This window comes from Echinops telfairi, unplaced genomic scaffold, assembly GCF_000313985.2.
Source record: "Echinops telfairi isolate 266 unplaced genomic scaffold, ASM31398v2 ScPeMD7_3533;HRSCAF=4204_1, whole genome shotgun sequence".
Lineage (NCBI taxonomy): Eukaryota > Metazoa > Chordata > Mammalia > Afrosoricida > Tenrecidae > Echinops > Echinops telfairi.
In genome coordinates, this window is record NW_022107432.1 from 6,830,239 (window position 1) to 6,852,628 (window position 22,390).

Here is a 22,390-nt window from a genome sequence, read left to right on the forward strand (position 1 = left end):
ACAAAATGACATATCCATGGTGCAACAGCACTGGTGAAACACATAACTATCCTCTTGTTCTTTAATATTTCCACCTCCAACCCACATTATTATGGCCTTAGTTTTGCCTCACAAATCTTACTAGACCTTTGTATGTATACTTGTACAATCAAAATTTTTAGTTGCACGAAATCCAAGATAGATTAAACCCCTCAGAAACAGTAATGGGGGTTATGATTCCCTGAGGGCATAGGAAGAGTGTGGGGAAGTGGAAACTGATAGCAATGATGAATGTATAACCCCACTTGAGAGGAACATACAACAGAATTGTAGGTAAATGGACATAGTGCATTCTGTATGATATGGCAATATATATTTATAATATATATATTAAGGGTCCATGGGGATGGTAGGGTGGGGGGGAGATAAAGGGGAGCTAATATCAGAGAGTTCAAGAAGAAAGAAAATGTATTAAAATAATGATGACTGCAATTGTACAATTATACTTGATCTAATGGAACTATGGATTGTAGCAATATCTGTAGAGCTCCTAATAAAATGTTAATGAAAGAAAGAATAGGGAATATAAGAGGTAAATGCAGGCATGGGAGCTGTAGAGGGCAGTTCTACTCTAGTCTACATGGTCAAATTGCGTGGAAATGCACTCAACAGCAACAATTTCAGGTCTTTAATTTTTTTTTTAGTTTTAATTTAATTAATTAACTTATTATTTTTTTAGAATGTAGCCTGGGTTTCTAAGATACTCATAGATGACTCTATTGTGTAGACAATCTAGGGAACTTTGGTATAAAACATATACCCAGGACAAGACATGTGTTGGAAAGGAAGCAGATAGCACAATAATTCAAGCTAGGGTCCGCGGAGTTCAACCATGAGAAAGAGGATCAAGTAGAAAACGATGACACCGACATTTCGAAGCTGACCAATGAGCATCAATGCCAGGAAGGAGAATGGGGAGAGAGAGGAAAGAAGAAAAGTAGGGAAAATCAAAGCTTTAAAAGTACTAAAAAGATCTCTTCCAGACATGAACAATAAGTAGTACATAGTATTCAATAGCACATGAGAAGTGCAGGCAACGATTGCTGTCAAGGAGTTCAAGAAGGAAAAGAATATTTTGAAACTGTGATAGCAATTGTACAAAACTGCTTGATGTGATAGAACTATGGAAGGGTATGATATCTGTATTAAACCCCAGTAATATGGTTTTGACAAACAAATTAAATTAAAATTGTTCATGGATACAGGTACAAAAAACTGTTCATGCTAGGTGTCCTCAAGTTAATTTCTAGTTATAGTAACAGATGAGAACTCCCCTCTGGAGTTTTCTGGGCTATAATCTTTGAAGAAATAAACTTCATGGTACAGAGGTAAAGCAGTCACCTCTTAACCTAAAGGTCAGTTTTCAGAAACCACCTATCGCTCTATGAGAGAAAGATGTGACAATCTGATTCTTCAAAGATTTATAGCCCTGGAGCTATTCTACCCTAATGAGTTGCTATGAGCCAGATTCAATTCAACAGCAATTGTTTTGAGTTTGATCTTTACAAAAGTAGATCACCAACTCCAACTTGTTCTCCCACAAAAGAGCCTGGGTGGCTTGAATCATCATCTTTTCATTTAATAGCCAAATACTTAACCATTGACCCACTAGGGTTCTCAGCATAAAACTACACTGAAACTTTTGGACTACACATAAAACCTTTGATTTGAACATAAGTAGGCCCCCAATGATCTCAGCAAGAGCATTTTTGATAGAATGGTGAAGATACCAGACCACATTCAGTTGTAAATGCGTAGGAAGTGAAACAATAAAGATGCAAATGTGTCTTTCAAGAAATCTGGGAAGTAGAGGAAAGAGTTTTGTAGTGAATTTAGGCAGGGACAGTCTTCCAAATAGTTGAAGTAAACCTTGAGCTTGGTGGAGGAAGGGAATACAAGTCTAGACATAGGGTATAGCATATAGGAGGCAATGAGTTAGATTCAAGAGTCCCTGGTGCCATCCTGTGTTAAGCATTGGGCTGCTAACCAAAATGTTGGTGGATTTGAACCCATAGCTCGGAAACCCTCCCATGCAGTTCTACTCTGTCTTTTAGGATTGCTATTGACTCAGTGGTAGTGGTTTGTTTGTTTTTGAGCTAGGATCAGGAGACAGATTTGCTGGGGCTGTGTCTTAAAGTCAGTTGATGAAAGAAAAAGATAGGAAAGTAGTTTTGGTGTATGCATTACATAATTTTAAGAAAGAATTCGCTAGACCAGAGGAAGTACACTGGTACAGATAGGAACTGAAAATACAGGGAATCCAGGACGGATGAGCCCTATAGGACCAGTGGTGTGAGTGGCAAAACAGGGAGGGTAAAGGGAGAATGGGTAGGAAAGAGGGAACCGATTACATGGAACTGTGTGTGACCTCCTCCCTGGGGGACAGACAACCGAAAAGTGGAAGAAGGGAGACGTTGGACAGGGCAAGATATGACAAAATACCCATTTATAAACTATCAAGGGCTCATGCGGGAGGGGGGAGCGGGGAGGGAGGGGAAAAATGAGGACCTAATGTCGGGGGTCTCAATGGAGAGAAAATGTTTTGAGAAACAATGTACAAATGCGCTTTACACAATTGATGTGTGTATGGATTGGGATAACAGTTGTATGAGCCCCTAATAAAATGTTAAAAAAAAGAAAGAATTCTGAAAGATTTATAAGTGTTATTAGACTGTTTAAGGAAAACAAACTCAAAACATACCACAGGTTTAGAAAGTTATTGTGCTTACCCATGTATTTCATTGGTAGAGAATTTAATTTAGAGTAGGATGACCATAATTTATTATCCACACATGAATGGGTTTCAGAGTGGTCAGACCCTAACGCAGAAGGTGCTAGGACAACACTTGTAAACCAGAAGGATTCTAAATAAACCCGGACATGTGGTCCCTCTGATAAGCACACAAATAAGTGCTTGGAGGGAGGGTACAATTTGGCTTCCCTCTGTCATTCCATATGTTACATATGTTTTTATGTAACTGTAATAACACAAAATATTGTACGCCTAACCATCTTATATGCAAAGCAGCACTAGACCGTGGAGGTCTTGCTTTTCACCTTCTCCCAACCTAAGAGTGTCTGTCTGTGCACATTAGACTCACAATAAGTTCACACTGAAGAAGTCTCTGAAATTTTCCTATTCATCATCTCTGTAATCTATTTAAAACTTTAAAAGCTTTCCCAGCACTCTTGCTGTTCACTTGTAAAAGCTCATTTTCGGCAAGCAATAAAGAAGCAGCTGACTGCTATTCATAGCAGGACGCATAACCTACATCCCCCATATGTGGGTACAGCCAAAAAGTGTGATTGTTGACAACGCAATGATCATCATTTTCTCCCAAAGCCTTAGTGTTCCTGCTGAAAGCAGTACTTTCGAGAGGCCAACCTTTCAGACATAATAAAAAGTGAAATAACGGTGCTGCTGCCCACTGACTTCAGACAAACACTCAACCTTTCCAGGGGCCTCGGCATACCATAAAAGTTGGCTGCAACCATTTGATCTTATGCTTTCAGTGCTGGTTACTTTTGTGTCTAGCACGGCAGTACAAAAGATTCAGTCTATTCTTTTTACTTAAAAAGAGTGCTAATGCATCCCACTAGAGCCGCAGTGACCATAGGAAAATACACTGGGCACTGCCCCCACTCATGGGGTTACATCCATGACAATAAATCAGCGATAGTGAGCTGTGATTTCAAGTGACCTCAAGCTTAAGATACAATAATAAACAGAATGAAATTACCCTGGTTAGAGTTCGGCATTTTATTAAAGGGCAGACAGATCATTTTTTGGTAGATGACAGCATTGCACATCACCGTCAATAACTCCCAGCACTGAAGAGACATTGACATATAACAGCTCAGTTTCATAGATGGTCCAATGAGTCACATATCAGATAACTTGTACTTTGTTGGCAAGTTTGGAGCAAAAAAACATGTATTTTATTTTAATGTATTGCATTGGTTTTTAGATTTATATATGAAAATAACAAAAACTTTTCTTGGTTTTCAAGAACGCTAAATCATAGCACATATTTGTAAATTTTGTTTAGCTGTAGAGGTGAAAACATTTTACATTCTAAGTGATGTCAGTTAGATATGTATGTGCCTAAATAAACATGGCTTCCTTCCCATTGTATGTGAATGGGAGCTTTATCTAGTATAGTCCCGTTTCGGACTTGTTTTTCATGTATACGCAATCTATCTCCCACAGGGGTCGTGGGGGTGCCATCCCTCCTCCCCCACCACCTGGAAGAGGCGTCCTCACCCCTCGAGGGACCACTGTGACCCGTGGAGCCCTTCCTGCACCCCCTGTAGCAAGAGGGGTCCCTGCCCCACGGGCTCGAGGAGCTCCAGCTGTCCCAGGATACAGGGCACCGCCGCCTCCAGCCCACGAGGCCTATGAAGAATATGTAAGTGTCCCCAAAGATCGAGCCATTGGAAAAAGAAAAGATATCTAGCTGTCTACAGGTTCAATAGATTTATTAGCAAGCTAAAATATACATATATGCATACATATATACACACACTAGAAGCACAGTATATATATAGACTATAAAAGATCTATGTATCTACATCTATTTAGATATATACTATGAGCACAGAAAAAAATGTTACTAAGAAAAACAAATGCAACCATATTTAAAGTAGTGCATTTAAATGGAAGCATTCTGAGAAAACTCTTCACCGTGCAGAGGTGATGGCTGCTGTTACAAACAAACTCCAAAGATTTCTGAGTCAGGTGCAACTCACAGTGACCCCATGGCACGGGGTGGCCTGCGCCTGGGGGTCACGGAGACCAGTTCCTAATAAAGAGACAGCTCCTGCTTTCTGATGCTGAGCTGCTGGTGATTTAAACCGGCTGATCTTGCAGTTAGCAGCCCAACGCTGATCCATGAGTAAAATGGCCTGATTTTAAGAATCAAACTGTCATGGATTCCATGTTGTGCTGCTAACCACAAAGTCAGCAGTTCAAACCCACCAACTGCTCTTTGGGACAAAAGAGGAGACTTTCTACTCGCATACACAGTTCCAGTGTCAGAAATCGATATGGAAGCTCTGCCTTGTTGTCTGTGGTCACGATGAGTCGGACCTGACTGAGTGGCAGAGTTTTCTTATCTGGATCTGACAAACTCAGAATCTGTAGTTCAGACAACAGCCTGGGAATTCTTCCAGTCTAATGCCCCCAAGTCCGTGGGGCAGATAGCAACAACAAAAAGGTAAGCAACTTCTGGCAAAATGTCTATTTATAGTCTGAAGGTCATAAATTGACATTATAAAGAACCCTACCTTTTTGCTCTTGAGGCCTTCAGCTACTTGGATGACGCCCATCCATACTGTGGAGAGTAATCAATCCTGTATAACTACGTCATCACATAACCTAGACTTTGTTGGAAGAAACAACACGGCACCACAATCCAGCTAAATTGACACCTAATATTAACCATGTTACCATGTAGTTCGAGTTTTTCGCTTGTTTTAAGTACTTAATCTAATTGACTTATGCTAAGCCTCTGTCATATCTCAGACACTGTGTTGAAGATCTGCGGACTATAGCTCTAAACATAATATAAAGCTAATATCATAGCGTGAAAAACCAAAAAACAAGAGCAGCAATAAAAATATATGGATTAAATCATTTCCTAGAGAACTGCTGTGCAGAGGAATGGAGAGAGGTCGCGGCTAGAAGGTGGGAAGTTGGAGGAAGTCTCGCTGCGACAGAGCCTTTTCAGCACAGGGCTGGATACCGTGAAGGACTAGGCTGCCTCTGTGAAGAGCATTTCTAGTAGAGGAAATTGAAAGTGAAATGCATTTAAAATATTAGGGGAATTTTGAATAAAATAGGAAACCTGGAGCAGAAAGTGTGAGGGAGAGGGAGGTGATAAAGTCAGGCCAATGTGTGTTGCTGTTTGAGGGTTTGGAGCTGTGGGGTAAGATGATAAAATTTATGGTTGAAAATGTTGACTGCCTGTTGTGTTGACAATAGAACATGGAAAGTGGACTTGACTCGACCACACAGGCAGGGAGACCACAGTGTAACCCATTTCAATGCTGATGATTGAGAGCAGTGGTTCTCAACCTTCCTAGTGCCGCGACCCTGCAATACAGTTCCTCGTGTTGTGATCACCCCCCAACCATAATATTATTTTCATTCCTACTTCATAACTATAATTTTGCTACTGTTATGAATCAGGTGACCCCTGTGAAAGTGTCGTTGGCGCCCCAAAGGGGTCATGACCCACAGGTTGAGAACCGCTGATTTAGAGGGAGAAGAGGGTCAGATCCTGAGTACACTGAGAAGATAGATCTGTAAGCAACTGATGTCAGGGGCTCAAGTGGAAAGAAAATGCTTTGAAAATGACGATGGCAGCATATGTAGAAATGTGCTTGACACAATGGATGAATGGATGGATTGTGGTAAGAGATGTAAGAGCCCCCAATAAAAGTATTTAATTAAAAAAAAGATTTGATCATTGAATGGGTTTGGAATATATGAAAAAAAGCAAATATGTGAAAAAGAGAAGGATCATTTTAAGGCTTTGTTTGACTAAACTGAGTAATTTGAGACTTCAGTTACTGAAATGATAGCTGAGGCTGAAAAGTTGCAGGTTTACTTTCAGATTATATTGAGCATGTGTCTTGAACGGCAGCCGGGCAGCATGTGTGCCCCGGGTTTGAAGCTTAGCTCTGTCACTGTCTGTGCATCAGATGCTTGGAGGCTTGGTTTCTCTGCTGTAAAATGATGGTAATATTGTCAGGCTTACAAGATGTACTGAACATTAGAAGTAAATAACTATGCGTAGGCACTTAAAACCAAAGAAAACATAAATACCTAGGACATTGTAGGCAATAAATAAAAAGTAATTATGATACTATTTCGTCACCTCATATATATGTATATTTCTTTTAATTTCTGCCCAGAATAAACTGTGAATCTACTGAAATCACAGGCATCTTTGCCTACATTTGTGAATTAATCAGGCATTAATTGATTGCAATTACAGAGGGCACTGGAACTTACTGTAACATGAAAGAAACATTGGGGCCAAGGGATGTTATGTAAAACTTGTTGATAATGATGATCAAGTCAATGCGGACCTCTGGAAGACCAGGTGCGCAGAATGCAAATCCCGTGTATAGGTTTCCAGGCGGTGAACTTTGGGGAGTACTTTACCAGGCCTGCTGTCTAATGCACCTCCATCAGCCTTTCAACTAGCAGTCAAGTGCTTTACGATTTGCTCCACCCTTGGAGTTCATATTAAAGGAAGAGATTCATGAAGTCCAATACTAGGAAACTCAACAAGCTTTAAGAAATGCCTGGGCCAAGGAACCAGCCGTGGTATCTTGGTAGTTTCCTCTACCACTATCTCATTGCTCTGTCTATATTTGAATTTTAGCTACACATTTTGTGTGTGTGGCTTTTTTGATTCACATGGCTCAACATATGGTGGAACATGGCCACCCTGGAGCTGCTGCATTTATGTAGGTCATGTCTAACCAACGACACAGAATGACTGGCTGGCTGGCTCGCAGGGTTCATCCAATCCCCAAGTGGGAGACTTGCATTCACCCAGGCTTGTCAGGCTTTCTAGCACTACTTAGTCACCTAGGGCTACACAGCAGCAGGCACTGGAAATTAGGTCTGAGTTCAACAGTTACCAAAGGCCGGGATAGGGAGGATGAAGTGTGACACAATACAAATCAGCTCTTGAGAACCTACCTCTCAAAATAATATGGGAAGACACCAGTGTCTAGAGGTGGAAAAGAAATATGGGCAAACTGAACCAAACCAAACCCACAGCCAGAACCCCCGGTGCTTCAGAGTAGAGTTGAGTTCTGTATAGCTTCTTAGGTAGAGTCATTGTGGAATCAGATCCCCAAGCCTTTCTTCCGGGGCACCTCTAGGTTGGAATGAACCACTTATCTTTTGGTTTGTAGCCAAGAGTACAACATTCATATCGCCCAGCGGACTATACAGTTGCAGAAACCCTGATTTTTATCAATTATCACATTATTAATAATATGAAAAATAATACAGGTATTGCTTTAAAAATCTCTTAAACTTTATTTTATTAAAACATAGACATTTCATATTTTACTTAATCTTTCCATGAATACATATAGAGTCTAAAATGTGGATGCTCAACTGCTAGTGGCAATCTTTGGAAACATCAGTGCCAAACAGATTACTACTCAAGAGCTGCTTCTCCGTGCTCTAAGTCTAGGTTATTGATTCCTCTGTGAGGGGTAAGAAAAATAAAAGTTAAAGTGGCTCAATACCAAAATAATAGCACCATGCTGAGTTAATGGTGTAAATCTCAAAGGAGTCCTTTACTTTCAGATAAAATTTATAGAAAAGGTTCCCTTTATTATAAATGATACTTGGAGCCAATTCACTCTGTGGACTTTTCTTCCCCATCTCCTGAGTCTCAGCATTAGGCTTCTGACCACATAGTATGTATATAGGTAGTCCAAGCCACGCCTTGCAGTTTGCCTGAAAAGAAACAGTTTACTGTAAATGAAATCGCTGTTTACACCATCATTAGTGTTAGCTGAGTTTTTTTTTTAATGAGGGATGTCTTAGTTTAATTGTTGCACATTCTAATTCAGACTTAAAATCTTTTAAAATGTGTTTTCACTGGCCTTCTGCTAAGAAGCATACATTTATATTGTATAGATCCATCATCCTGACTGAAGTAGATTTGGAGAATTGGAAAATAGATTTCAAAAAACCTGCCAAGCAACACAATATGATCACCACCCCCCTCCCAGTGGATAATGCATATAAAGAGAATAAACTCAGACTAAAAGATTTGAATCCCTAATGGGTCTCAGTCACTTTATTTGAATCCACGTAATCCTACAATAACACCACAAACTAGTTGTTCATTTGATTAACACCCGATCTCCTGTATCTGTGGTACATTGGGCTTCTTTTCAATAAAGAAGCATAACATGGTGTCCAAAATCGTGCTTGTCTCACATTCACACCCTCATCTCCAGGTCATTTTCACTTCATACCTGCCGAACAGATGAGCCTCCAGCTACCTCCAGCTAGAGAACACAATACCTTCAGAACCTGAGTACTGGGAGTATGAAAGTGTGCACAACCAGCCGGCATCTCTACTCTCAAAAGTATGCCATCTGGTGGGGGCGGGGGGAAGAGTTCTTCAGGATATTAACATACAGTGTATAATTGCTCTGAAGCCTCTTTTTGAATGCTATCCTCTAAGTCGTTTTTGTTTTTATCTCCTCTCACTTCATAGCTCCTAGACCCTCAAAGCAGAAAGTATTTCTTGTATTTATTTCTTGTATTATTATTGCAAATACCTTTGCAATTCTTAGTGAGGTGCTTGGTAATAGCAATGTAGTTGAATCGACTTGTGGGAGTGTGGCTGTGGCAGTGTGCAGATACACCTTCACACACAGCTCTGGTGGTGCAGTGGTTGGTTAAAGCCCCAGCTGTGACCCTAAAGGCCAACAGTTTGAACCCACCAGCCTCTCTGTGGGAGAAGGCTGGGCAGTCTTGGAAAGAGTATAAGCCTGGGAAACTGTGTAGTTCTACTCTTTCCCATAGGCACGGATGGATTGAAACTGACAGGACAGCAGTGGATTTGGTTTGAATATAAATAAACAGATAACAATAAAAATGCCATATTGCTAGAGAGCTTCAACCATCTGGGGGACATGCCATTATCTTTCAGTTCCATTACCCATGAAATGTGGAAGCCTTGTGTAAGGGCCAAATTGAGACTATATGTGCTACAGTGAAGGGAGGTATCGCGGAGGGCTGTGGCTGTTTCCTGGAAACCTCTAAGAGGAGACAGAAGACCACCATCGGACCAAGAGGAGTTGGGTAGTTGAGAAGTAGAGCGAACTAGGAGGGCCGCCACATTAAGACGATGAGAAGAGCAACAGCGAGAAATGGGGCCTTGTAGGGCAAACCTAAAGAATGAGGGGAAAACGTAGTGAACCAGAAAAGTAATGTTAAAAAACTACAACAACACTGAAGAAAATGCAGAAGTCCAGGTACTCCCCTGTACAGGTTACCACTCCCCTTACTATAACAAAAAGCAAATGGAACGCTTTTGAGAAGATCAACTAAGGATTGGGGGCTTTTATGAAACTCACTTGTCTACGGTGGGTTGGAGAAGTGAGTAAAGAAAGGTAGACGGTCTGCAGAGTTCATGGCGTGATGGAGGCTCACCGGATGTGCTCTTGATAATGAAGATCACAGGAGGGGTGAAAAGAGTCACTGTTGATGAAAGCAAGAGGGGCTGATGACAAGTGCACGTGGATTAGTAGGAAAGGGAGTTGAGGCTCATTCAGGGGTCCATATTTGGAGAGTAGGGGGGATTGGGAAGAGCAAGCGCCATAGGGAAGAGGGAAGCTGAGCAGTGAAGTGGGACACTTAGAGCTTTCCAAGACTCTGCGACAAGTCTTATAAAGGTGGGCATGTGGTCATTGTCAGGTCTTTACTGTAAAAATAAGATATTTTACCTGTGATCATTTGAGAGCTCCATCTTTTTGCATTTTCATGACTCCCTCCCCCACCTGCCCACAGACACAATACATACCTATCATATCTCCCCTTGTGCCAGTAGTGCTAGAGTGGCTGTTAGGGATTGGATTGTATCCCTCATCCTGCAAATAGGTATTGAAGGTCCACACATGCCGTTGAATGTGATTCTGTTTGAAAATAGGGTTTTCTTTATGCTAATTAGGTCATAGCAGAGTAAACCTAATCACCTCTGAGTTACGAAAAGAACTGAATAGACTCCGAATGCCAAGGAACTCCAGGGATTACAAGCAAGGAAGACTCCCCACCCTCCCCCAGCCTACTGCTATACTCTGATTTTCAGATGTTTAGCTTCCAGAACTGCGAGGAAATAAATGCTTGCTTTTTCAGGCCATGTGCTTATGTTTTATTCCAACGGTAGTAGTTCATATACCAGCACTAGGTCACCCAAGACAGTAGACATGCTGTTTATGATAAACAAAGTTCCCCTTAGAAATTCATTTCATTGAGCATTAGTAGAATTTTTTCATGGGTGCAAGTCAGGCATCTCTATGGTGAACCCAGTGAAGCACCCCACTACTAGACAAAGAGATGGTGGTTTGAACAGACCTAGCAGGGCCTTGGAAGATGGGCTTGGTGATGTGCTTCTGACAGATCATGGCTGAAGACCCACCGGCCCACTTCTGCCCTGGACCTATGGGGTTTCCGCTAGTCAGGCTCACCTACCCACAGTGTTTTGTTTCAGTGGCGATTTCGGAAATACTCTCAGCATATCCCCTGGCATTGTGACACAACTATTTACGGTCAGAAGCCTTCCTGCTATTTAACTGACATTTAAAGTATGTTGTTAACCCACTGCTCCCTGATCCCTATAGGGTTTCAGAGGCTGAAACTCTTTACAGAAGACTGTCTTATCTTCGACCCTAGGAACTACTAGTGGGTTGAAATCATAAGCCGATTGGACAAATATTAATGCAGTATGACTCCAGAGCTCCTGTAGGATGCTGTTATCAGGGAGGAGAGAGTGACTGCACTGGACTGGACCAGGGTCTAGTCTGTAGCATGCTCTTCCATGCCATCCATCTACGTTATCAAAGAAACTCGATAGTGGTCTCCTCAGATTTGTCATTTGGGAAAACACTACTAACAACCTATAGTGTGATTGTAGTACATTTTAAAGATAAAATAAATATATCAAAATGATCACTTACATATATTTCTAGCAACCACCCTAGAGGAAAAAATAAAATCTCAAGGTCCTTTCTTTTTTTTAATCATTTTTTGGGAGGATCATACAGCTCTTATCACAATCTATCCATTGTGTCAAGCACATTTGTATATATGTTGCCATGATTATTTTCAAAACTTTTTCTTTCTACTTGAGCCCTTGGTGTCAGCTCATCCCCCACCCTACGCTACCTCCCTCATGAACTCTGGATAATTTATACATTATTGTTTTTTTCCTGTCTTACACTGACCACTGTCTCCCTTTATGCACTTTTCTGTTGTTCATCCCCCTGGGAAGGGGTTAGAAGTCTATCATTGTGATTGGTTCCCCCTTTTTTCCTCTACCTTCCCCCTGCTCTCCTGGTATTATTACTCTCCATATTGGTCCTGAGGGGTTTATCTGTCCTGGATTCCCTGCGTTTCCAGCTCTTATCTGTACCAGTGTATATGCTCTGGTCTAGCCAGATTTGTAAGGTAGAACTGGGAAGCATTAAAGAGCTAGAGGAAAGTTGTAGGTTTCAATGGTGCTATATTACACGCTGACTGGTTTGTCTCTTTCTTTTGACTCTTGTCTAAGGGGTTGTCCAATTGTCTACAAATGGGCTTTGAGTCTCCACTGCGCACTCCTCCTCATTCACATCAATATGTTTTTTTTTTCTGGATCTGTGATGCCTGATACCTGATCCCATTGACACCTCATGGTCACACAGGTTGGTGTGCTTCTTCCATGTGGGCTTTGTTTCTTCTCAGCTAGATGGTCGTTTGTTTATCTTCAAGCCTTTAAGACACTATATCTTTTGATAGCTGGACACCATCAGCTTTCTTCCCCACATTTGCTTAGGTGCCCATTTTGTCTTCAGTGATCATGTGGGGAAGGTGAGCATCACAGAATGCCAGGTTATGAGAACAAAGTGTTCTTGCATTGAGGGAGTTCAAGTTCCTTTCTTATCTTAAAATCAAACAAACAAAACCCCCTATAAAATCATTGTCATGTTAAAATGCAATCAAGTATTTTGCCTTCACCAATATAAAGGGAAATAAAATATAGGAGTGTGTCAAGCAGTTGGAGGCCCAGTGCTGCTGTGGGTTAAGCTTTGGAATGCTAGTTGTGAGGTCAGTGGTACAAATGTACCAGCTACTTTACAGGAGAAAGATGCATATTCTCAGAAATCCTACAGAAGATCTCTGTGAGTTAGAATCAACTTGATGGCAGTAGGTTTTTTGTTTGTTTTTCTTTTTTGTCAAGCAGTTGATATAAAAAAATTATGCATTTTGTGATTATAGTATGTATAGCTTTTTAAAAGTTGCAGTTGATCATAAAAGGAAAAGTATTGTATGCCCAGACTTAAATGAAATAAACAAATATATGGAAATCAATATATATAGTTACAGGATGAGACAGAAGGAGAAAGGGAAGATTTGTCTAAATAAACAATCTAAACAGTCTCATGTAACTCCTATATTGGTGTCCTTAAAAACAAAATAAAAGCAACACACATGGGTCAGGGGGGGTGGACTTGCAGGTACACAGGTACGCAAAGCAATTTCTAGTTTCCAAAGACATAGGTCCAATTTATTTTTAAATTACCTCATATTCTCCCCAACAGTTAGTATCAAATATCAATGACACATACCTCATTGCAACAATACAAGAAGAAATGTAATTAAAATTCAGCTCAAGGCTACATGAGAAAATTTGTCCTAGTATAATCAATCATGTTAACCTAATTTATAAAATTAATTTGACAAATTTTTGAAGAGATTTTCTTTTCATCAGTGTTAACTATTCCTATCAACATTCCAGCCCATCCTATCATCTAATTCAGACTCGGAGGCATCCTTCCAGGAACAAGAGAGAACTAGAAAATTCACTTGTAAATCAATAGTCCTTAAAAGTTTCATAAATGATTTCAGGCTGCCAAGCTTCAGTTTCATGTGTATGGAACATTTTTTGACAGGAGAGGGAAATAAGTATTAAATGATCATTGAAATCAATTCTTGTACCATTTTTGTGGAAGGAAAGATTATGAGCCTGATCTATAATGCATTTTGAGGGGAGCCATGTACTGTGGCTTTCTGTATAATGCCCAAGAGCTATCACCCTAATAAGAGAAGTTTTTATTAGAGTTTCTCGGTTGGATATTTGTCTTCCATTAAATGTTCTTGTTTGCATTTCGTGCTTGAGTCTCCATTTAGTAGAGACCGATTCACCAGAATGTGTTGCAAGGCTTGGTTTATGGACATAGAGCTAATATTTCCTATAACCAAACCATGTGAGGATAATGACATGTGTTTCAAAACTACAGGATGCATGTAATACTAGTGTGCTTCATATGTTCATAGAAATCTAGTGGTATTTAAGTACTATTAATCTATTAAATTATTTCTCTAATGAATTTCAGATGATATCTTTAAAATAATGTATATTTTTCTCTGATGTTCAAGTTGGAATAAGTAATTCTTCTTCTAGCAACATGTTGGGGGTTTTTCTGTTTGTTTGTTTTGCAGGTTTTGGATTTTCAGTCCATTTAGAACAGATGCATATTCTTCTTTTGGCCACAACACTCAGGATTGTATCCAAACCTGTGCTTTATGATTACTATGATGACTACTGGCTTTTGCCACACTTACTAGGATGAAAATAGGTTCCCTCTATGTGCCTTTTTCAGATGACCGCTGGCTTCTGGGGACTGGTATATCTTAAAAGCGTTTTCAGATGTCTACATTCTGCTGGGGTGGGGTGTGGTATCGTGATCTTTTTGCACTTGTTGCTATAGACACGAGGAGAAGAGTGACAGCAAGTGTGGCCCTAATTTCTATCACAGCCTTTTGGGGTCCCACCATTCTTTGTCTCTAACAGGGTCAAATTATATGCTTTTAAATCCCTGTGTCTTTGTGTATACTACGAATGCTTCAAGCCATTAAAAAATGAAATCTAAAGCCCTACTTATTGAAAAATATAGCTTAAATATATGCCTTCAAACTTAAAACTGAACCTCACTGCCATTGAGTGGATTCTGACTCAGAGCAGCCCTATAGATTCAAGGGAACTCCCCCTGTGGGTTTCCAAGGTTGTGCATTTTCAGAGGAGTGGAAGCCTCATCTTTCTCCCACGGAGTGGTTCATGGTCTTCATCAGTCCAAGTCAGAACCCACTATGCCACAAGTGCTCCAAAGTGCTGTTCCATAAATAACTAATCAAAGTAGTAACTCAAACTCACTGCCATCGAGTTAATTCCGACTCGTAGTGATCCCGTAAGACAGACTAGAACTGCCTCTGTGGGGTTTTGAGACTGTGAATCTTTATATGACTAGAAAACCCTGTGGAGTGGTTTTGAACTGCTGGCATAACGTGAATCCGAGGGAGCTGGATAGCTAGCCGGCTGACATGCAGCACACTACCAGGACTTCTAACTGGAGTAACAACAGCTTCTCAACATTCAGTGAGCACCAAGGTGTGACCTTGAATCAATCTCACCTGAATTTAGAGGCAATTTTAAGAATTGATTTGATTCTTTAAACATTAAAAGCCAAAGGGAAAATGAGGTATTGGATGACATCATGGACATCATCCATGAAGAAAGCAAAAAGATCATCAAAAAACCTTCAATGAGAGAAAGACCAAACTGCATGGCAAAAAAGATTCCAAATCTTCCTCTTGAACACAATGGCTAAAGCAAATGAAGGAAGAAAAATGGTCTAAAATACAGCAACGATTTTGCAGATCAATCATGGCTCTGCAGTGTTTATTTCTCTTATAAATAGGGTTACTTTGAGTGGGAATTTACTGGCAAGCACCTAATAATGGCAATCACAGCCCACAACAGCTATGGTCAGTGTGAGTGTAGAGTGACAGTTCGTGTCCATTCTCCTGATCAAACACCGGGGTCCTGAACCATAATATGTTAGAGGCAAGGAGGGAAGACTTAGCCGTGCATACTTTGGACGTAATGTGAGGCTGGCTCAGTCCCTGGAGAACAACATCTTGCTCGGTAAAGTGAAGGGACAGTGAAAGGGGAAGGTCCTCAAGAAGATATAAGGACACAGAGCCTGCGACTATGGGCTCATGCAGAGGAGCCACTGTGAGGATGGCGCAGGACCCAGAAGCTGTTCCTTCTGTTGTGCATAGGGTGGCTATGGGTTGGACCTGGTTTGATGGCACCTAACCACAACCTGCAGGCTGCTACTTTATTTTCATATTGGAGAAATTGAACTTTAGAGACTGAGAGACTGGACTAAAGGCCCACACTGGTAATCCTGCCTACAACCTTCCTGACTTACCCTGCAGCACGCTTTGGAAGATTTGATAAGGGGAAGGAAGTACAAATCAATTTGACACAGCTATGTATTTTCTCAAGTAACTAAACCGAGCTTCTACTACACACAAGGAAAGGAGCCCTGGTGACCCAGTGGGTAACACACTGGACTAGTAATTTCAAGGTTAGCAGTTCAATTCCACCGGAGTTCATCGGGAGAAATAGAAGTTTCTGTACCCATAAAGTTCCATTCTGCCATCTAGAGTCACTAGAGTCAACTCAGTAGCAGTAACATTTTGGTTCAGCCATATGGGACTGAGTTTCAAGCTTTTCTTAAATGTATAAGGAGTAGATGGAAAACATGGCTATGTGATGATATTTAAGTTCTCAACACAGGAGAATCACAACTGAGGTTTGTGTGGTCCAGATTTCTTCTATTATCTTGTAAGAGACCTGACAACAGTCCAAATCACACACACACACACACACACACACACACACACACACGTGCCCTTTCAATTTCACTTTTTTCATTATCTCTGCTCTAAAGAAACCCCTGGTACTGCGGCAGGTTAAGCACTGGGCTCCTAACAGTTCAAATCCACAAGCTGCTCCTAAAGCGGGAAGAAAAAAAAAGCGATCTATTTCTATAAAGAATTACAGTCTGGGACGCCGATGAGACAATTTGAACTTGATTCCACAGCTGTGGGTGTTGCTTCTGTCTGGTTCCTAAGGAAATAAGTGTTTGATCAGAGCAGATCCATTGCGGAGACAGAATTGGTGTCAATAATGTAAGTATATCCTTTTCCCAGTTTAGTTTGTCTCTTACCTACTTCTTTGAAAAACTGCATTTAGCAGTAAAGTGTTACAACTTCAAGGATACGAATATCGTTTACTATAATGTAGAAAACATATCCTGAGGTAGGAAAGTTTTCAGGAAATAACTAGAGATTTAGTAGGGACGAAAATAGATGTTTACTCAGAATTGCCAGAATTACTCAGATAAGCCAGAATTGACCCCATCTGTGTTGGAAACTGGGTTCTTGGCAAAGGTATATATTCTATTTTATAACCCAAGTATACATTTGTCTTGTAAGCAATAAATAAATTTGCTAGAAACCACAATTGCATAGATAAAATTCTAAATGTTAGGAAGCAAAATATATCAGTTAAGGTATTTTGTTTTACAAATGAGTGGATATGCATACACTTGTTGTGGGTCAACAAGTCAGTTACAATATTTTTAAATCAAATATTGAAGTCACACTTGATTCTTTCGTTAGGCTAATTATCAAATTCGGATAATTTTTTCTAAAATTCTAAATATCTCACTCCATTGTTAAGAAAACAATCTCTCTCCCTTTGCCTACATAAAATTTAAACTTGTTAATTTTATATGTGTGATCTTTTGGAAGATAAGGATAGTTTTAAGAGTCTGTTAACAAATGATATGTTCAGTAGCTTCAAATGCAGGTGAAGGCTGGAGGGAGTGGAAAACAGTCCGCGACGGTCTAAGGCAAGAAGACTGGAGAAGAAGTGATGCATTTGAACTTTACTGTTGGCAAAGAGTGTTGAAAACACGCTGACTGCCCATGGGAACAAACCAATCCGAGGGCAGGCATAGAAGTAAAGCTGGGGAGATTTCATCTTGCATATTTTGAACATGTTATCAGAAGAGAGCAGTCTCTCGAAAAGTATATCGTGGTTGCTAAGGAGGAGAGTCCGTGTAAAAGAGAAAGCGGCTCAATGGCACGGATTGATGCAGTGACTCCTACAGTAGGTTCAAATATAACCTCAATGTTGAGGATGGCACAGGACTGGGCAGTGTCTGTCCTACTGCACACAGAGTCAATGTGAGTCAAAGATGACGCACTAACACCTAACAACAACTTAATAAATTAGCAAATATATTCCATTCTCAAATGAGAATTTGACCAAGAACAAGAAGAAAGTAGATGCACAAGATAAAACTTCCTAATTATTTATAGTCAAAGCAAGCAGCAGTAACCTTATTGATTTAACATATTAAAACATATTACACAATCTTATTCCATTTGATTTAATATTTATTGAATTTCCAGTCCATATGTTATTTTTTTACAGACAGATAATGAAAGTTAATAAAATTATCACATGTATTAATTGCCTGGTATATGCTAAGCTTTTTATATGCATAATTTTACAACAGCAATGAAGAGCAAAAGGTATAATCCTCTAAAGTTAACAACTTGATGGACATAAAGATACAGGAGGCAAAGTCTCTAACATCAGAAGGGTAACAAGTCAGACACCTGGGAAAATACAAATCTATGAAGTACCAACAGAAGATAATTTGTGAAGATGAACCCCTGACTTCTTTATTAGACACATTCAGACACTTAATTGAGCCCAAAATCGCATATTATATATAGCCTGTAAATGGCATGTGCCATTAGAGGGCTGCTATGAGTTAGAACCAACTAGGCAGTACCTACAACCACAACAATGGTATCTGTTATAAATCCTATTAAATAATAAACATCTATAATGCCTTTAACTGGCTTTCTTTCCTCTCAGAAAATGTATTGACAATATCATTGCTACTTATTTGAGATAGCCGAGTATAGAAATTCTGGGAGAAAAAAAGCAATAAATAAGCTTCAATTTTTTTAAGAAGGCATTTTTATTTATTTTTAAAAATCATTTTATTGGGGGATTGTATTACTCTTATCACAATCCATACACACATCCATTGTGCATCAAGCACATTTGTACATGTGTGTAGCCCTATCATTCTCAAAACATTTGTATCCTACTTGAGCCCTTGGTATCAGCTCCTCAGTTTTTCCCTCCCTCCCCTCTCCTCACTCCCTCATGAAGCCTTGATAATTTATAAATAATTATTTTGTCATATCTTGCACTGTCCGACGTCTCCCCTCACCCACTTTTCTGTTGTCCATCCCCCAGGGAGGAGGTTATATGCAGATCCTTGTAATCGGTTTCCCCTTTCTACCCCACCTTCCCGGTATCACCACCCTCACCACTGCTCCTGAAGGGTTCAACTGTCCTGGATTCTCTGTGTTTCCAGTTCCCTAAAGCAGTGTACCTCCTCTGGTCTAACCGGATTTGTAAGGTAGAATTGGGGTCATTATGGCAGTGGGGGGGGAGCATTTCAGAACTAGAGGAAAAAATTGTATGTTTCATTGTTGCTACCCTGCACCCTGACTGACTCATCTCCTCCCCACGAGTCTTCTGTAAGGGGATGTCCAGTTGCCTACAGATGGGCTTTGGGTCCCCAATCTGCACTACCCCTCATTCACAATGATATGATTTTTTGTTTTTTGATGCTTGATACCTGATCGCTTTGAAAATCTCATGATCACACAGGCTGGTGTGCTTCTTCCATGTGAGCTTTGTTGCTTCTGAGCTTGATGGCTGCTTGTTTACCTTCAATCCTTTAAGACCCCAGACACTATATCTTTTGATAGACGAGCACTATTAGCTTTCTTCACCACCTGTGCTTATGCACACATTTATCTTCAGCAATCGTGTCAGGAAGGTGAGCATCATGGAATGTCTATTTAGCAGAACAGAGTGTGTTTTTTTTTAATCATTTTATTTGGGGCTCGTACAACTCTTATCACAATCCATGCACACATCCATTGTATGTCAAGCACATTTGTACATTTGTTGCCATCATCATTTTCAAAACATTTGCTTTCTACTTGGGCCCTTGATATCAGCTCCTCATTTCCCCCCCTCGCTCTTTGATCCCCCCTCCCTCATGAACCCTTAATAATTTATAAATTATGATTATTTTGTCATATCTTGCACTGTCCGACGTCTCCCTTCACCCACTTTTCTGTTGTCCATCCCCCAGGGAGGAGGTTATATGCAGATCCTTGTAATCTGTTCTCCCTTTCAACCCCACCTCCCCTCCACCCTCCCATTATCTCCACTCTCACCACTGGTCCTGAAGGGATCATCTGTCCTGGATTCCCTGTATTTCCAGTTCCTATCAGTACCAGTGTGCATCTTCTGGTCTAGCCATATTTTTAAGGTAGAATTGGGATCATGATAGTGGGGGGAGGAAGCATTTAAGAACTACAGGAAAGTTGTATGTTTCACCATTGCTACCCTGAACCCTGACTGGCTTGTCTCCTCCCCGTGACCCTTAAATAAGGAGGTGTTCAGTTGCATACAGATGGGCTTTGGGTCTCCATTCTGCACTCACCCTCATTTACAAGGATATGATTTTTTTTTATTTGATGCCTGATACCTGATCCCTTTGACACCTTGTGGTCACACAGGTTGGTGTGCTTCCATGTGGGCTTTGTTGCTTCTGAGCTAGATGGCCGCTTGTTTACCTTCAAGCCTTTAAGACCCCAGATGCTATATCTTTTGATAGCTGTGCCCCAATGTCCATCTGCTACCTTAATCCTAAACCTATAAATATATATACGTAGCTCTATTTCCCCATCATCATATATAAATATAATCAATGAAGTTGTTATATACATGCTCAAGTTTGTTGAATGGCTTGAATTTTTTTTATAAAAGGAACTAAAATTATAATGATTCTAGTAATAATAGCACTAATTTTTAAAAAGTAACATTAATTGAATTCTTACTATGGGTCAGACACATGCAAAGTTATTTCCAAAATTTAATTTTCCTGCAATCTTTTTATATTGATTTTTTTCCTACTTTAAAATTGAAGACACTGGGGTTTAAAGAGATTTTCTAACAACTCCATGACTCTTTTTATTCTTGGTCAAGTGTAAGTGTAAGTGGCAGAGCCAATATTCTTAAATTTTATTTCAAGGGCAGCATTCATAGTCCCTCAGCTGTAACAATCCTGTGTTTAACTCGTGGCATGAGCTTGTCTAAGCACTTTACACATATGGACTCAAGTTATCCTCTGGGCCCCTCTGTGAGTTAAATACTATTACTATCATAATCATTTTATACTTAAGGACGTTTATATACAGAGGAATGAAGTGGCTTAGCCAACAGCATTCATGTAATTAGCTACAGAGCTGGAATTCAAACCTGGTTCCAAAGGCCCTTCTCTGGTTTCAATCCGCTATCAGAAGCATCATTCAGGTAGTCAGTCCCAGATGATAATGATGCAGAAGAAATGTGTGAAAAACACTTCAAGGAATCATTGAGGAAGTCTACCTGGACTACAGCACACACATAGGAACAAGGATAAAGTCTGGACAGATGAGTTGGGGAAAAGGACAGAATACGTTGTGAAAACCGAAGCAGCTGGAGGAGGAGTTAATAATGACGTTGCTTGGTCGTGGGCAGTGGGGGAGTGTTTCTGAGACGTCGGAGGAAACTTTGCTTCATGACGATGAATGTGGCCACTCACAGCAGCAGGGGTAGGGTGGATAGGAAACAGAGGCAGGAAAGAGTGTGGAAAATACATGGAAAATTTGACAGGGAATCTGAATCGGGAAGTTCAACAAAGGGATGCACAATGGAAAATATAATAACTGAACTGGATGACTTCCTGGAACTCATTCCAGCATTTCAGTCATTATGAAAAACATTTTATGTGATCTAAAAATAGATGTATTTCAATATAATTTTGCTATCACACTTCCTTTTTTACTAAAATTCTTATCTACTTTTATAATGCAAGCTTTCGGGGGAAATATTGTAGACAATTGGTTATGAAAACTACAATCTTTAAGATTTAAAGAAAAGCTTTAGATGAGAAAAATAATATTCACTAATCTTTACTTATATGACTATAGATCTCTTTATTGTCAAATATTTGAACCATTTTCTAAAGAGATTGTTTTAGGCATAATATTATTATAAACTGCAGCACAATGGTATGTACACTGCTTTTTTTTTTAGAGGCACCCATCTGTCAAAGTCAATTTTAGCCCTGGTTCCACTTGCACAATAGCAAGGAACAGTTTTGTAAATATATATATATATATATATATATATATATAAAATGTCTTTATTCTTTCTTAGAAATAGCTTCCCTGTTTGCAGGATCTCTGCAGCATCTCGAGAGAGCAATAGAGACCTGTGTGCACGGGAACCCTCTGAGGGAAATAATGCGCACTGAGCCAAAAGGAGAAAGAGCTTCAAATGCAATTAGAGTCAGACAGAAGGCAAGGAAACTAGTACTTTGTGATTACTAAGAAATAACTGTTTCCTCTACCGTTAACCTATTGCTAAATTTTCTATTTCCACTCCCAGAAAGATACTAAAAATTTTAAAACTTAACTCTTTATTGTCACTTAGGTGAAAGTTGACAAAGCACACTCGGTTTGCCGTCAAAAATGCAGGCAGTTTGCTTCCTACCCTCGGTTGCAATCGTCATCCTCTTACAGCAGCCACCCCCCCCC

At 40.1% G+C, this 22,390-nt stretch overlaps 1 protein-coding gene across 3 annotated transcripts in view; it reads left to right on the forward strand.

Annotated features, from left to right (window-relative positions):
* Positions 1-22,390, forward strand: part of KHDRBS2 (KH RNA binding domain containing, signal transduction associated 2) — a 696,574-nt gene that overhangs the window by 439,508 nt on the left and 234,676 nt on the right. For all 3 annotated transcript variants that reach the window (XR_004047149.2, XM_004696331.2, XM_045294878.1), the window contains exon 6: positions 4,250-4,448. Coding sequence is in view for 2 of the 3 variants with exons in the window: in XM_004696331.2 (XP_004696388.1) it covers positions 4,250-4,448 (199 nt within the window). In the remaining variant the exon portion in view is untranslated. The remainder of the gene's footprint in view (positions 1-4,249; positions 4,449-22,390) is intronic.